Below are 18,628 nucleotides of genomic sequence, written 5' to 3' on the forward strand. Positions count from 1 at the left end.
TTACACTCTGACGGGTATGCACATTTACATTACACATCCAGCGGAGCATACTGGCTTCATTCCTTGCAAGCTTACGCATGTCCTCAGTAGTCACAGCCCATGTTTCACTGCCATGTAGCATGGCTGTTCGTACACATGCGTCATACAGTCTGCCTTTTACCCTGAGTGAGAGTCCCTTTGTCGCCAGCAGAGGTAAGAACTCTCTAAACTTGGCCCAGGCTATTCTTATTCTAGCGGTTACACTTTCAGCGCACCCACCCCCACTACTAACTTGGTCACCCAGATAGCGGAAGCTATCGACTACCTCTAGTTTTTCATCCTGGAATGAGATAGAAGTCGTTTCCTGTTTGTTTACAGTGTTTATTGCACCTGAACATCTGCCACAAACAAAAACTAACTTCCTAGTTAACCTGCCTTTGATGTTGCTGCACCTCTTATGTGTCCATAGCTTGCACCGGGTACATCTTATAGAGTTACTACCTACTCCTTTTCTACATACTGAGCAGGGCCATCTACCTGAAGGGGTTTGTGTTTTATCTACCTTCCTACTTATTAGGATTTTGGTTTTAGCTAGGTTGACTCTAAGGCCCTTCAATTCTAGACCTTGCTTCCACACCTGAAACTTCTAGTGTAAATATTTATCATTTAATGAGAAGCAAAAAACTGCCCAGAAGGTGGTTTTCTGCTAGTGTTTTTAATAATGTGTAGATTGGCAAACAAACAAACAAAACATAACTGTTCTGAAATATTGCAAAATGTGTAAATTACTTCATAAATATTGAAATCTTTAAAATTGTTCATTTTGTCATTGATCTGGTCAATTCCAGTAAATTTGACTTCAGAATTATAGAAAAGATTTCACGTCTATGGGACGAAGCAGAAAGGTATGTTAATACATTTGACTTTTTTTTTTTTTTGTAACTGAGTTGCTTGAACAGCCTTTTATGTATCATACTTAATGTATATGCTGTAGATAGGCCAGTTATTGCAGTATTTGTCCTGAGATAACACCTCTTCTGGGCTTGCTGTGTTAAAAAGACAAATATCAGAGAGAGGCAAAAATTCATCCCAGCTGCAGCCAGCAAGAGTGACAGATGTATTTTTAATCAGCTACCCAACTGATTAAAAATATTGCCTCAGTTGCACATACTGGATTTTTAATCAGCTGGGTGGCAATTTGCAACATTAATGTTTTTTCTCTCTTTTTCCCCATATCAGAGACAACGAATTCTCACCCAAGCATGTGGCTGGCTATGAGTGCATGCCTTTAAAAAGGCTGAAATGCATTTGCTGCATTTATGGCTACTTCTATTAGGTTGTCAAGAAAGTCCTTGCGGAATTTTAAATTTTGGTTTTAAATGATGTATTTTCAAATTAATTTACATTAAATTACTTTGACTTTATATATCATTTTAAAGCCTATTTATTGCTCTATCTAATCGTGTTACTCTTTTTCATTTTGAATAATTAGGCCATTTTTTCTGGAACATTGAATACAACATGGACAAAAAGCAAATTCGCACAATTTTCTTATTCCAGTTCAAGCTAGGCTGAAAAGCTGCTGAAACAGCTCACGATATCAACAATGCATTTGGCCCAGGAACCACTCAAGAAATTTTGTAGCGGTGACAAGAGTCTTGAAGATGATAAGCTTAGTGGTTGGCCATTGGATGTTGACAACGATCAACTGAGAGCCTTAGTGGAAGCCAATCCACACACAACTGTTCAAGAGCTTGCTTCTGAATTAGACGTAACATATACGACAATTTCCAACTATTTAAAAGAGACTGGAAAAACAAAAATACTTGAGAAATGGGTGCCGCACGAATTGAACAACAACCAAAAGAAAGCCGTTTTGAAGTGTTGTCTTCCCTTCTTTTACACAACAAGAACAACCCATTTCTCGACCGGATTGTGACTTCTGATGAAAATGGATTCTTTACAACAACCGGCGATGCTCAGCTCAGTGGTTGGATGCTGACGAAGCTCCACGGCACTTCCCGAAGCCAAAGTTGCACCAAAAGAAGGTCACGGTGACTGTTTGGTGGTCTGCGACCAGTCTCATCCATCACAGCTTCTTGGATTCAGGTGAAACCATTACAGCGGAGAAGTACTGTCAGCAAATGGACGAAATTCATAAGAAACTCCGACAACAACAGCCAGCATTGGTCAGTAGAGAAGGACCAATTCTTTACAACAATGCTTGGCCACACATCGCACAACTGACCTTGCAGAAGTTGAACAAATTGGGCTATGAAACTCTGCCTCATCTGCCATATTCACCAGACCTCTTGCCTACCGACTACCATTTTTTCAAGCACCTCAACAACTTCCTGCATGAGAAATGCTTCAAAAACCAAGACAATGCCAAACACGCCTTCAAGGACTTCATTGTCACAGGATATTTATGCTACTGGCATAAATAAACTTGTTTCGCATTGGCAAAAGTGTGTTGATTTTGATTGTGCTTACTTCGATTAATAAAGTTTTGTTTGAGCCGAGATATGTGCATCTGAATTTAAAAGTTAAAAACTGCAAGAACTTTCTTGACAACCAAATAAGATGAATATATGTGCCCCTCTGGTATTTATTGTCTTTTTAAAACAGCAAGTCTATAAGTAATGTTATCTCAAGACAAATACTGCAATAACTAGCCTATCAACAGTGTGTATACATTAAGTATGATACATAGACAGCTATGTACATGTGTGTGTATAGGCACTGTTGTAATATTCGGGTTTATCTTCTATCCTAAATAATAATAAGAAGAGCTTTTCCTATTGTTTTTATAATGATGTGTGTTGAAAGACCAGCAGTTTTTTGTTTTTTTGTTTTTGTTTTTTTTGCAAATTATTATAATTACTTTAAACTGTTTTGTAGTTTCTGAAGAGTTCTTGAACTCTTTCCAATCTCGATATTAAACAAATTTTTTTTAAATGATTCCAACTTGGGGGTTAATTTAGAGTGTGGTCTGTCTCACTATCAAATAAATGAGGTGAAAGCTAAATGAAACAAAAAGGACAAGCAAAGTAGTGATTAACTACAAAAAAAAAGGGTAGGGGATTTTGCTTTAAAGCCCCAATGTGCTAAATTGTAACTGCAAACTGAGTATCATGCAAACCAAAGAGAAACTGTACATGTGTGTGTGTGTGTGTGTGTGTGTGTGCTTCCACATTTTTATGGTGACACTGCATGGTTAATGGTGATATATTTACTTTTATAAACAATATGTCTGTATCTTTGCTTCTTTTGCTTTGTGAAGATCAGTGGAAGAAAAATACCTTACTTGAAAAGCAAGTGAGGATTAACAATAAGAAGGATACTTGACCATAGAATACTGCCCTAAGTTTGGCCAACCCATACTAGCATAGTAAAAAAAAAAAATATGGTGTGTGTTTTATCACTGTCACCATTTTAAAATCCACTTTTCTATCTGACTTATGTAAATGAGGTCAATTTAGTACTGCTGGATGCCCCTCCTGTCACCAATACTTACTTTATTCCCAGCAAAGTAACATTTCCCCATGGCCTGACATGTTCTTATGTCATGAAAGGTTGGAGACAAACAACACCAGTCAACAGAGCAGCCTGCTTGTGAAATTAATGTGCACATGGCTGAGCACTCCACAGACACGTGTACCCTTAACATAGTTCTCAGGGAGATTCAGTATGACAGAGAATGTGACAAGGCTGGTCCTTTGAAACACACGTACATGTCATTTTTGCCAGCTTAGTGGAATTGGAGCAACATGAAATTAAGTGTCTTGCTCAACGATGCAATGCATCAAGTGGAAATTGAACTCATGACCTTACAATCACGAGTCAAATATCCTAACTACTAAACCACATGCATACATACACACACACATACTCTCCCTCTCTCTCTCTCTCCCCCTCTCTCTCTCTCTCTCCCTCTCTCTCTCCCCCTCTCTCTCTCTCTCTCCCTCTCTCTCTCTCCCCCTCTCTTTCTCTCCCCCTCTCTCTCTCTCCCCCTCTCTCTCGAAGGCTATAATTATCAGTGAGAAAACCCAAATATCAGTGCTTTAAAAACAAAGTTTCTTGTGTTGCTCTTAATCAAGTACCATACACTTGCTCATCACACTTATGGTCAGCTCTTGACTGGCCCTTTGTTGAAATCACAAACTTGTTCACAAACTGCAATGTAATGTATAAATTTTTAAGTAAACAGAGCAGAGATATTTTTCAAGAAAAACAAATAATGAAAATGCCACTGTTTTGATGCCAGGGTTTCTTTTAAGCTTACCATTTGACATTTTCAGAGATTCACATAACATTACAAAACAGTAATGTTTGATATTACTTTTACATGGTTGTTCTATGCAGAGCAAGTGTTACTACATTTTAACCCCAGGAAAACCATTTCCCACTTTGTTTATATATTGCGAGTAAGGACGGATAGCTGCCATCTCTAACAGGCAAACGTCCAGTACTGAGAAACCAGCCAGTCTACTGGTTTTGCTGTTGGATTGGGAGTGGTTCGCTCCCTTACTTGCAATAAAACAGACACAAGTTGTGTGTCATTAACCAGCAAGAAAAGATGTTTTCCTGGGATTAAAATGTAGCAACATTTGTTCTGCATAGAACAGTCATGTAAAAGTGGTATCAAACATTACCATTGTGCATTTTCCTTTCTAGTAAAAATTACAAACTCAAAAAATATATATACTATGTACTGTATAAATGCAAGTGCTCTATGCATTGATAGTAATTTATTTCTAATATCAGTGGCTTGCTTGAGCTTGAGAATTGGAAGAATATGGTGGAGGAAGAAATTAACAGTGATGAAGAAGAAATTGACAGTAATGAAGAAGAAATCGACAGTAATGAAGAAGAAACTGAGGAGCCCTTGACTTTGTTGATAAATGCATTAGGAGATGAGTGTTTCTCACCGATAGATCCAGACACATTAATCAATCACGGTAAGTTGGTCCACTTGAAACATTTGTGTAACATAACAGTGGGGATTGGGCATTGATTGTGAATTTCAAGTGTGGTATAGAATCTGTGAGGTTTAAGTACATAGCCTAGTGGTTTTAGAGTGTTGCACTTACAATCACAAGATCATGATTTCAATTCCTGGACTAGGCAGTTCATTGTGTTTTTTCATGAAACACTTCATTTCATGTTGCTCCAGTCCACTCAGTTGTAAACTATTGACCCTACAATGGACTGGTGTCCTGTTCAGGGGTATGTTGTAATTTCAATGACTTTTACACCATGGAAACCCGATAACTATCCCTATGAGTCTTAGAATTCATGATAGTAATGTAAAAAAAAAAAAAAAAATCATGTTAGGTTGCAGTGTTAACAACAGTGCAAGATATTACTCTGCTTAAGTGCTTATATTTTATGGATGTATTGTTAACTATATAAATGGCATCCAACTGTAAAATTATTTTGAAATGTGAAATAAAGATAACTACCACTCTAATACATTTGTGTAATTCTCTCGTGATAATACACAGCAAATCGGCACAGTTGTTAGAATATCTTGTATTTGCTCTAGCTTCTTCCATTCTGAGATCGAATCCCATGGAGATTGACTTTGCCTTTATCCTTCCAGCATCATTATAAGGTTCTTTGTCATGACCATTTGTTTCGCACCTATAAAGTACTTAGCTCTCTAGGTAACTTGTCAGACTTGTACCTCCTGCCATTTGTGTCTGACGAGTCACCTATACAGCTAAGTGCTATATAGGTGTGAAACCAATGGTCACTCTCTGACCAGCCATAACAAACAACCTTCTAAACATTACTGCTTTAATGTTTTAGAGTGTACTTCTTTTATGGATAAAATCCAAAATTACAGGTAAGAACTCAATTAAAATCAATTTATTAAAAATTAAAATTAAATTAAGTTTCACAGAGTAAAATATATATAGATATATAGATTTAGGGAAAAGAACCAAGGTTCATGAACTCATCGATGAAAATCCACTGTCACATATAGAAAAAATTTATAATTAAAAACACAATAAATGAGTATAATATAATACAAAGTAAATATCATAAGATAAAGATAATAAAATGACTACACGTGTTTCATAACCAATTTTCAAATAGAAACAAAATTTAAATCTATCAAAAATATAGCTAATCTTCAGGTCAAAATACAACAATAATAATAATAAATGAATGTATATATCAACCAACAATAAATACAAATGAATTTATATAAAATACTTATTGTATAACGATAGAAAAATATTATTTAAAATATCAAAATAATAAACATTCCATAATCAACCCTACGTCCATTATAATATATGCTAACAAGTATATTATATACAAAAACCAGCTTAAATAATATTGTATTATATTCATTTATTGTGCTTTTAATTATTAATTTTTCTATATATGACAGTGGATTTTCATCGATGAGTTCATGAACCTTGGTTCTTTTCCCTAAAGCTATATATTTTTATATATATACACACACACTCCCATATTTTGGCAGGATCATTAGAGCATTGGACTGCATGCTTTGTAGTATTTCTTTCAGCTCTGTATGTTCTGAGTTCAAATCCTATTATACCTTTAGCTTATATCTACTCTCTTGTAACACCACCACCTGGTGCTTAGGAGCATTTTGGCATACTCTACTCATTTGCAGAAATCTTGTTTGACAAGGAAACTATCACTTTACTCATTTTTAAAATATTGGAATAAGATATATTCATTATGAATTCTACAAAAAAAGATGTTTATTTTTGTCTATTCCAGAAATTTTTTTTATTTTATTCGTAATTAGTTTACCTCAACATGATTATATTTGTACGATCTAATGATGGATCATAACTTACTTATAAAATAACTTTTAGATCCTTTCATTGTCTCCTGTTATCTGAAAATTACTTATGCCATGACATTTCTAACATGTTTAATAATTGTTTCTGCCTTACTTAAAATCTGTATAATAATAATACTTGGTACTCTTTCTATTTCAATACTAAGTAGTGTTGTGGTTAAGAATCTCGCTTTATAATCATGCAATTTAGGGCTCAGTCCCACTGCACAGCACCTTGGATAAGTGTCTTCTACTATAGCCTCAGGCTGAGCAATGCTTTGTGAGTGAATTTGATAGACAGAAATTATGGTAGCCCATCATGTAATTACATCTGTGTGCATGTTTGTGTTTGTGCCCTCCTCTCACTACTCAACAACTTGTGTTGGCTAGGGTATTGGACTGACAATCATTAGGTCATGAGTTTGATTCCTGGACTGGGCAGCATGCTCTGTCATTGAAAAAGCACATGATTTCATATTTTCCCAGTCTACTGTGCTGAAAAATTCCTCCTACCAACTTTTTCATCCTCAGTGTTCTACTAAGACAAGGGAGATAGAACCAAGACAGTGTCTATATGTTTTAGTCACCTAAAACAATTAGCAAAACACATGGTACAAGCTACTGGGCTATTCTCGTATGCAAGTGATAATTATGCAATCAATTATAGCATATATTATACCATGCAGATGTTATTAAAAATACATATATATATATATATATCATCATCATCATCATCATCGTTTAACGTCCGCTTTCCATGCTAGCATGGGTTGGACGATTTGACTGAGGACTGGTGAAACCGGATGGCAACACCAGGCTCCAGTCTGATTTGGCAGAGTTTCTACAGCTGGATGCCCTTCCTAACGCCAACCACTCAGAGAGTGTAGTGGGTGCTTTTACGTGTCACCCGCACGAAAACGGCCACGCTCGAAATGGTGTCTTTTATGTGCCACCCGCACAAGCCAGTCCAGGGGCACTGGCAACGATCTCGCTCGAAAATCCTACAGGAGCCAGTCAGGCGGTACTGGCAACGGCCACGCTCAAAATGGTGCATCTCATGTGCCACCCGCACAAGAACCAGTCCAGGGGCACTGGCAACGATCTTACTTGGCTTGCCGGGTCTTCTCACGCACAGCCCATTTCCAAAGGTCTCGGTCCGTAGTCATCGCCTCGGTGAGGCCCAATGTACGAAGGTCTTGCCTCACCACCTCAGCCCAGGTCTTCCTGGGCCTACCTCTTCCACGGGTTCCCTCAACTGTTAGGGTGTGGCACTTTTTCACGCAGCTATCCTCCTCCATTCTCACCACATGTCCATACCAGCGCAATCGTCTCTCTTGCACGCCACAACTGATGCTTCTAATGTTCAGCTTTTCTCTCAAGATACTTACACTCTGACGGGTATTCACATTGACATTACACATCCAACGGAGCATACTGGCTTCATTCCTTGCGAGCTTACGTATGTCCTCAGCAGTTACAGCCCATGTTTCACTGCCATGTAGCATGGTTGTTCGTACGCATGCGTCATACAGTCTGCCTTTTACTCTGAGTGAGAGTCCCTTTGTCGCCAGCAGGGGTAAGAGCTCTCTAAACTTTGCCCAGGCTATTCTTATTCTAGCAGCTACACTTTCAGCGCACCCACCCCCACTACTAACTTGGTCGCCCAGATAGCGGAAGCTATCGACTACCTCTAGTTTTTCACCCTGGAATGAGATAGAAGTTGTTTCCTGTTTGTTTGCAGTCTTTATTGCACCTGAACATCTGCCACAAACAAAAACTAACTTGCTAGTTAACCTGCCTTTGATGTTGCTGCACCTCTTATGTGTCCATAGCTTGCACCGGGTACATCTTATAGAGTTACTACCTACTCCTTTTCTACATACTGAGCAGGGCCATCTACCTGAAGGGGTTTGTGTTTTATCTACCTTCCTACTTATTAGGATTTTGGTTTTAGCTAGGTTGACTCTAAGGCCCTTCAATTCTAGACCTTGCTTCCACACCTGAAACTACTCCTCTAGTTCTGATAGTGACTCCGCAATTAGGGCAAGGTCATCAGCATAGAGGAGCTCCCAGGGGCAACCTGTCTTGAACTCCTCTGTGATTGCCTGGAGGACTATGGTAAATAATAGGGGGCTGAGGACGGAACCTTGGTGGACCCCTACCTCTACCCGGAATTCATTGCTGTACTCATTTCCAACCCTCACCTTACTGGCAGCATCTCTGTACATGGCTCGCACAGCTCTCACTAACCATTCTTCTATCCCAAGTTTCCTCATTGACCACCAGATAAGGGATCGGGGGACCCTGTCAAAGGCTTTCTCCATGTCAACGAAAGCCAGGTACAGAGGTTTATCCTTAGCTAGGTATTTCTCTTGCAACTGTCTCACTTATATATATATATTAGTGAGGGAAGCAATATTAATACCCAGAAGTAAATGTGGGTGTTCTGTTAGAACAAACTATACTGCAGTAGATACCATAAGAGAAATTCAAATATTGGCTTTTGGTGCAAAATGCACTCTTGTTTTTATTGCTAGTTTATATCACAATTCTTGTGTTCACATAAAACAAACTATCCTACAATAATCAAAGCTAAGAAATATAACATGGCAATAAATATGAAAATAGTTTCATTGCATTCTGTTTCTGAAATTTTGTAACAGGTTCACTCGAGGATGTCTCCATTGAAAACTTAGAAAGTAAAATAATGAGTTTATGTAATGAAGATGTTGTGATCAAACCCGAAGAAAACAAGATATTAGAAGAAACTGCTAGTTGGTATAGTTTCTCTCATTATTTGAATTTTGAGAATATATATATATTTTAATTCATTCTAATGCTTTCTTCCATTGTTCATTTTTTAAAGGATGGTACCAAGGTTCAGGTTTGTCTAGAAGTGCAATGCTCAAAATCATAATATCCAATTCAAAAGTAAGTGGAATGTTGTGAAATGTTAATTTATTACTTTTATACTTTTATGTAATTCTTGTAAACACTCAGAATGGATTTTTTGTTTTCTTTTTTTACCATATGCATCCAACTTTGCAGTGAAGGTAACTTTGAGAAACTATCCTCCATATTTTCATGGATTATTGTGTAGAAAGTTTGTGGCTTACTAGTTACGGTATTGAGCTTACATAGGTTTGATTCCTGGACCAAGTGGTACAAGTTACATCATTTCTCATTGCTCCAATTTACTCAGCTAAATAAGAGTACCAACTAACTCTGGTGCAGCCCTTTCTACAGCTATTACACCCTCAGTGCTCTGAGCTGAGAGTCAACCCAGATGTCTGTCTGCTTGTGGTCACAAAGGCACCTGAAACAATTTCTACATGCTATTAGGCTTGTACATATTGCAAGTGGCAGCTAATGTTTCCTTTTTATTGTTAGAGAAAGGATAATCCTGCTTTGTGACATTTTCTGCAATAGTTCCTTTGCAAAATAGCTGTTGCAGTGGGAAGTATCTTGTGTAAGAGTCATCTACAGTTATGGAATGAGTTCTGGAGTTAAAATAGTCACTATGAATGTAAGTGTCAGATACTTCCATATAATAGTAAGTTGTCACCTATGGCTCAGCTTGAATTCCTAGTTGGAGCCATCTCAATTGCATCATGAACACATTGAAAAGAAATGGATACCACAAAATTGCATATTCTTAAATCCATGAATTTAATGAGTTATTCTTAAATTAAAGCCAAATATTTTATGCATGTATATATATATATATATATATATATATATATATATATATATAAATAATATATTTTTTTACAGTGTATCGCTGACAATGACAACAAACTACAGCAAACCACTACAATGAACACTAGAGAACTATGGTAATATTTTCTTCAGTGTATATTTTAATAACATTCTATCTTAAATAATATGCAATAAACATGGATTTGTTTCTATGTTAACCTTATATTCAGACAGACTTAACCCTTTCGATACCAACCCAGCTAAAACTGGCTCTGACTCTGTAGTACAAATGTCTTATTTTCAGAAGTTCTGAATTAAAATCTTCTACCAAACCTTAGTCACAATTTATGTTCCTAACACTAGCTTAATGATAACTAAGTTATTTTACTAAATTCTTTGTAATATTTAAAATTGATTGAAAGAAACACAGAGCATCTCAAAATAAATATGATAACGAAAGAGTTAAATAAACTTTGTCATAGTAGAGCCAACAGAGAGATGAGCTGTAGATGTTACACATAAAATGCTCTTTTGATTTTTATCGATCTATAGCAATGATTCATGGGCTATTAGTTCAGACTGAATTCAATTCAGTGGGTTAATGTGCTGGTACATTTTTCTTTTTTCTTTCTACCAAATGAAGAAAATGGATGTTAAACTAATTCTGGTTTAACACTAACTGCTGGTATGGTGGCTATTGAGTTTCTTTAGCAGAGTCCACTTTGTTGCAAGAACTGAGACCAGCCCTTGAATTTAAAGATACCTTACTCTCACTAGTTTGAAGCCCCAAAAAAGTAAATGTGTCACTCTTTTCCTTCCCTGACTAAGCCATAAAATATATACTTTTTGTCTTTTTTACCAGAAATGTTCTGAATTGAATTTCTATTGATGAGTTACACCTAGTGACATTTATTAAATATTACTAGCCATTACTGATATATTACTGTGGTTTTTCATTTCATTTGTTTATAAATCTAAAATGTGTTTTTTTGTGAATTTGCTAAATCACACATAACAAGCTAATCTACATACCACTACAGTTTCTACATCACTCTGAAATATGGTATCTCAAAATATGAGTTTGCATTCTGTCTGTATTCATCTACAAAGCCCAACCATCTACTAGTAATTTTTTTTTTTGATTTTGCTCTATCTTGTATGTTCTCTAACTAATAATGTAACAGAATTCCTTTATTGGCATTTCAACTGTTGTTCATAAAATGGGACTATATGTTTTATAAAAGGTTGTTATTGAAACCTCTAGTAATAGAAACCAGATTTCTTACAAATCACACCCCTTATCATCATCATCATCACCACCATCATACGTCTGTTTTCCATGCTGGCATGAGGTGGATGGTTTGACCATAGCTGGTAAGGCCCCAGGTCACACCAGGTATCATTGTCTGTTCTGGCTTGGTTTCTATGGCTGGATGCCCTTCTAAATGCCAACCACTTTACAGAGTGTACTGGGTGCTTTCTATGTGGCACTAGCATCAGTGCTTTTAATGTAGCGCCAGCACTAGTGCTTTTTATGTGGCACCAACACCAGTATTAATTCTGTCTGAGTGGATGGGTCTTCTTGAATACAGCAAAGTGCCAGATATCAAGGCTTGATGGAGGCTAATCTGGGATTAAACAACAACAGTTTAAATCTGCTATCAAGTTACAAATCTTTCTGTTTTTAAATTCAGATATTTAGGATGTGTCAACTTTAACCATGGCATACTGTTCAAGATTTCAGCACAATAATTCTCTCTAATTAATTCAATATGATCATAAAATTGCAGTTACAAATGGAACAACATTCTACAAAATACATTGCATAAACAGCAATGCAATTCAGTTGATCACTTCATACAATGGTGTGACACATAAAAGTCAAATGACATCAAGTATTTTTATAATTACTCCAAGTTAGAAAATACTATGTAAGAAATCCTCATAGTGGGTAGCACTGTTAGACATTATTGTGCTTTTGACATGCCGTTCTAAAGATGAGGTTCAGCCATTGCATTAGCATAGTGTTAACTATGCCTACTTTTCATTCAAATAAAATATATTATGCTTTTGATTGCAACATCTTTAGTAAAATATAAACTCCATTGTACTGAATATCCCCCTTAAATCTCATCATTGTGAAGGAGTGTATAACTGTAAATTATAAAATATTATAAACTATTTTCCTGAAAGTATTATATATGTGGTTTAAATTTCTGTTCATCTTGTGATCATCTATTAATCTAAAGTCTTTTCTCCATCAAAATGACAACAGTATTGTTCCACAACCAAATACATCATCATCATCATCATCAGATGGAATAATTCCAGTAAATCCTTCAGTCATTTTTAATCAAAACGGTGAGTTTACTATTGTTGACATTTAAATATGTTTGTATCTATGTTCATAAATACAGCACAAAACAAAATTTTGAAAGCCAAGAATTAAACCAAAATTCAGTTTAAGCATGTTAAAAGACATCAGAGAAACTTTATACTGATCCTATGCAGACTTACATTTTAAATCTCTCTTCTTGTAACAAATTAATCTCTTAAATTTATCCTCCTGTTTTCTCTTTCTATAGCTAGAAATGTAAGTAGTTGATCATTCTGTCCAATTGTTGTTGTGTAACCCAAGTCCCCAGGATAAGCCAAGAAATAAAAAGGAAAAGATAGAATTGGATTAGACATGTCTTGAGAAAGAAACCCTAAAGCATATTTTATCATAGAATTACTACTTTCTGTGAACCCTGCACTGACAAAGTTTGTGTCCCAGTAATGGAATATTAACATATTGTCCACTCAGTGTTTGTAATTTCTCATCTACAGTTGATAAGATATACTGAACAATATAAAGCAATGGAATAGTCAATAGTGACTTAAAGTGGATGACTTATCATCATCATCATCATCATCGTTTAACGTCCGCTTTCCATGCTAGCATGGGTTGGACGATTTGACTGAGGACTGGTGCAACCGGATGGCTACACCAGGCTCCAATCTAATTTGGCAGAGTTTCTACAGCTGGATGCCCTTCCTAACGCCAACCACTCAGAGAGTGTAGTGGGTGCTTTTACGTGTCACCCGCACGAAAACGGCCACGCTCGAAATGGTGTCTTTTATGTGCCACCCGCACAAGAGCCAGTCCAGGGACACTGGCAACGATCTCGCTCGAAAACCCTACAAGGCCAGTCAGGCGGTACTGGCAACGGTCACGCTCAGGATGGTACATCTTATGTGCCACCCGCACAAGAGCCAGTCCAGGGGCACTGGCAACGATCTCACTTGGCTTCCCGGGTCTTCTCACGCACAGCACATTTCCAAAGGTCTCGGTCAGTAGTCATCGCCTCGGTGAGGCCCAATGTTCGAAGGTCTTGCCTCACCACCTCAGCCCAGGTCTTCCTGGGCCTACATCTTCCACGGGTTCCCTCAACTGTTAGGGAGTGGCACTTTTTCACGCAGCTATCCTCATTCATTCTCACCACATGTCCAAACCAGCGCAATCGTCTCTCTTGCACACCACTACTGACGCTTCTTATGTTCAGCTTTTCTCTCAAGATACTTACACTCTGACGGGTATGCACATTTACATTACACATCCAGCGGAGCATACTGGCTTCATTCCTTGCGAGCTTACGCATGTCCTCAGCAGTCACAGCCCATGTTTCACTGCCATGTAGCATGGCTGTTCGTACACATGCGTCATACAGTCTACCTTTTACTCTGAGTGAGAGTCCCTTTGTCGCCAGCAGAGGTAAGAGCTCTCTAAACTTGGCCCAGGCGGCTATTCTTATTCTAGCGGTTACACTTTCAGCGCACCCACCCCCACTACTAACTTGGTCACCCAGATAGCGGAAGCTATCAACTACCTCTAGTTTTTCTCCCTGGAATGAGATAGAAGTTGTTTCCTGTTTGTTTACAGTGTTTATTGCACCTGAACATCTGCCACATACAAAAACTAACTTTGTAGTTAATCTGCCTTTGATATTGCTGCACCTCTTATGTGTCTATAGCTTGCGCCGGGTACATCTTATAGAGTTACTACCTACTCCTTTACTGCATACTGAGCAGGGCCATCTACCTGAAGGGGTTTGTGTTTTATGTACCTTCCTACTTATTAGGATTTTGGTTTTTGCTAGGTTGTCTCTAAGGCCCTTCGATTCTAGTCCTTGCTTCCACACCTTAAACTTCTCCTCTAGTTCTGATAGTGACTGCGCAATTAGGGCAAGGTCATCAGCATAGAGGAGCTCCCAAGGGCAACCTGTCTTGAATTCCTCTGTGATCGCCTGGAGGACTATGATAAATAGGAGGGGGCTGAGGACGGAACCTTGGTGGACCCCTACCTCTACCCGGAATTCATTACTGTACTCATTTCCAACTTTCACCTTACTGACAGCATCTCTGTACATGGCTCGCACAGCTCTCACTCACCATTCTTCTATCCCAAGTTTCCTCATTGACCACCAGATAAGGGATCGGGGGACCCTGTCAAAAGCTTTCTCCATGTCAATGAAGGCCAGGTACAGAGGTTTATCCTTGGCTAGATATTTCTCCTGCAGCTGTCTCACTAGACATGGCATCAGTGTGCTTTTACCTGGCACGAACCCAAACTGCATCTCATCTAAATTGATTTGCTCCCTAATTAGTTGGGCTATGACCCTCTCCGTAACTTTCATAACCTGATCTAACAGCTTGATGCCTCTGTAATTATTAGTGTCTAAAGCGTCACCTTTACCTTTGTAACAGTTTACTATGGTGCTGCTACACCAGCCATTGGGTATGACTCCTTCGTGTATCACCTGGTTCGTAATACGGGTGACTAGGCTGTAGCCAACACTGCCAGATATTTTGAGCATCTCTGCAGTGATTCCTGATGGGCCGGGGGCTTTCCCTGTCTTCATACTCTTAATTGCTTTATCTACCCTGGTACTGTCAACTCGGATAGCTGGTCCCTCTGTTGGGTCGACATACGGCAGGCTCTCTTTCTCCCATTCATTCTCTTTATTAAGCAGTCTATCGTAGTGGCATCTCCAGACCTCTTTCTTTGCAGCCTCATTTAGTGCAAGCGTACCATCATCCATGCGAACACATTTCTCTCCTACAACATCACTATTCTCTCTCCTACACTGTCTTGCAACACGAAATACCTCGAGTCTTTGGTCCTCACGGCGCAGAACATTGGCAAATCTTTTCTTATCTGCTTCCCCTCTGGCTAAATAAACCTGTCGCCTAGCTTCCCTTCTGGCAGATTGGTACAATTCCCTGCTACCACCGTTCTTCCAGTCCTTCCAAGCCTGTTTCTTTTGTCTAATAGCCCCGTCTACATCCTTGTTCCACCACCACGTTACTCTGGGTCGAGAGGGGACTTTACACCAGCCACAGATCTGGTCTGTGGCTCTCAAGAGGTTGTCCTGCAGAAATCTCCAATTGTCTTCCACGTTGTATGATGCTATATCCCCTTCTATTTCGTCAAATGCTTCAAGTAACTTGTCTCTAAATCTCTGTCCATTTGCAGGGTCTTTAAGTTTCCATACCCTTCTCCCCCAGGCCGGTCTACTTCTGGGCACCCATATTGCCTTGATCTTGAAGTCGCTAACTACTAATCTGTGTTGGGGTGTACATTCTTCGCCAGGGAGGGTTTTGGCATTTATAAGCCTCCCTCTTTCTCTAGTTCTGGCGAGGATGTAGTCGATTTGGCTAGAGTGTCTGCCGGATTGGTAGGTGACTAGGTGACAGGCAGGTTTCCTGAAGTTGGTATTGCAAACCATAAGATCGGTTGCATCACAGAACTCCAGCAGTCTGGTTCCCTCCTCGTTGCGGGAACCGAAGCCATAGCCTCCATGTATGCCATGGAAGCCTCCAGCACGACGTCCGACATGACCATTGAAGTCACCAGCCACAAAGAGAAGGTCTTTGTCTCTTGCCGACGAGGTAGTTTGCAAGAGGGTGTCATAGAACGACGAGGTAGTTTGCACCTCGTGTTATATTTCTTTACTGAAAAGTTGGTTGATATACTTTTCAGTTGCCAATGATAAAGCCTGTGCATGTTTTATGTTTAAGAACATTTCAGAAATTTCCTTTCTTGAAAGAAATGAAGATAACTGATTCTCATTGGGTTTTTATTCTAGGAACCAATCCTGAAGATGAAGCCCAACAACAAACTATTTCAGAGGTAAATGTTTTTTTCTTTTTGTTAATATGCATGGCAACATAGCATTGGTCAGTAAAAACATATAATCATACATGCATCTATCAGTCTACAGTCTAGTAGTAGATGCTTCAAACTGACTTGTTGTGCTTGCACCTATTTGTATACCGCAAGAAATTTTTCCCATGGCAAAATACAGTGAATGGCTTTCTTACAGGTTTGAATATACCTCAAGCATATTTGAACTAGTTGCAAGTTTATATCTATACACATCATTGCTTAATGCTTCTATTCTTTATATGTGGTACTTGGTTACATTAAGATTTTAAATCCCTCCCATGTCAACTGTACCTTTTCTCCTATTTGTTATTATATGTCTTTGACTGTATACGTCTTAGTATATGACTTTGATTTGCTTTGGTCACAAGGGTACAGGCAGCTTTCTCCGTCATTTGTGCTGGGGGTGTTGCAAGGGAGAATAGATTTAGAATTAAAGATTTTCCTATTGTTATCTCTCATTTTCCTATGTTGGTATGGGTTTGCTTATTTTTCCTTTGTGCACTATTTTCTCCAACTTTGTCATTTCTTATTTCTTTATTTGATCAACTTGTTATTCCTTCCAATCTACATTTTTTTAGTTTGTAAGAGATGAATATTAAGAAAGAACACTACTTTGGAAATGTTTTCATAATTTCCTGTTTTTCTATCTCATCTTACTAGTTTTTATTTCATTTTATTTCAAGGTTGATGAAACAATGACTCCTGATTTGTTTCTATCTGATGAACATCAGTCAGAAAACAATTTGGTAGCTGAAGATATCTTATTTCCATCCCAGAGCAATCCAAGGATAACATCACACCCAAGTGACAGTGATATTGAAGAAGAAACACGACTCCATAACCTTGCTCTTCCCTCAGATAAGGCAGCTGACCAGTGTGATATCCAACCAGCTGACCTATGTAATATCCAACCAGCTGACCTGTGTAATACCCAACCAGCTGACCAGTGTAATATCCAACCAGCTGACCAGTGTAATATCCAGCCAGCTGACCAGTTTAATATCCAACCAGCTGACCAGTGTAATATCCAACCAGCTGACCAGTGTGATATCCAACCAGCTGACCAGTGTAATATCCAACCAGCTGACCAGTGTGATATCCAACCAGCTGACCAGTGTGATATCCAACCAGCTGACCAGTGTGATGTCCAACCAGCTGACCAGTGTGATATCCAACCAGCTGACCAGTGTGATATCCAACCAGCTGACCAGTGTGATATCCAACCAGCTGACCAGTGTGATGTCCAACCAGCTGACCAGTGTGATATCCAACCAGCTGACCAGTGTGATATCCAACCAGCTGACCAGTATGAAAATGACCACAATGTAAATGAACCTCTATGTTCACAGGATACTGTTTTAACAGTCACCAGTACCGCTAATGACAAATATAGATCTAACTCACCATTAGATTATTTTGAAAATGATCTAAGTAGAAATGTATTAGAAAACCGTGATTGTGATAGCAGCCAAGAATCAAATGGTCTAGAGCCATCTTTTCCTGTTACATCAACACCTCATGAGAGTTGTCAACTGTCCCTAACGGAACAGCCGGCTTCATCTGAAAGTAGTGTCTTCAACTATAATGCTGATTCCAATCTTCTTGTACCACAACGCTATTCTAGTAATGACAATGATTCTAACTCTGTAAATTTTAATTCAGATGAATTTGTTACTTCTACTGCAGAAGAGCTACACAAACCTGAATTAAGAAACACACATCATTTGAACAGTAATTCCAACAAAAGAACGTTTTCTACATATCAAATAGATTCTCTAAACAATCAATCACATGAAAATATTTGCCAGTTTTATGCTTTAGCATATGCAAGTCCTTCAAAAAGAAAACACATTGGTAAGTGAATTGAGTACATTAATTATTTATGTGAGAAAAATAATCAATATAGGTGCAGG

The 18,628-nt window shown here is 38.3% G+C and overlaps 1 protein-coding gene across 8 annotated transcripts in view; it reads left to right on the top strand.

Moving 5' to 3' along the window:
* LOC106875275 (uncharacterized) overlaps nt 1-18,628 on the top strand; it is a 43,330-nt gene that overhangs the window by 13,554 nt on the left and 11,148 nt on the right. For 6 of the 8 annotated variants that reach the window (XM_089354040.1, XM_089354056.1, XM_089354089.1 and 3 more), the window contains 8 exons: nt 828-884; nt 4,747-4,940; nt 9,472-9,582; nt 9,675-9,739; nt 10,583-10,644; nt 12,783-12,868; nt 16,636-16,679; nt 17,399-18,569. In XM_089354040.1, coding sequence (XP_089210166.1) covers nt 828-884; nt 4,747-4,940; nt 9,472-9,582; nt 9,675-9,739; nt 10,583-10,644; nt 12,783-12,868; nt 16,636-16,679; nt 17,399-18,569 — 1,790 coding nt within the window. The remainder of the gene's footprint in view (nt 1-827; nt 885-4,746; nt 4,941-9,471; nt 9,583-9,674; nt 9,740-10,582; nt 10,645-12,782; nt 12,869-16,635; nt 16,680-17,398; nt 18,570-18,628) is intronic. The other 2 variants (XM_089354046.1, XM_089354078.1) reach the window with 1 other exon arrangement.

Source organism: Octopus bimaculoides, chromosome 1 (genome assembly GCF_046866305.1).
Source record: "Octopus bimaculoides isolate indiv1 chromosome 1, ASM4686630v1, whole genome shotgun sequence".
NCBI classification, from domain to species: Eukaryota; Metazoa; Mollusca; class Cephalopoda; order Octopoda; family Octopodidae; genus Octopus; species Octopus bimaculoides.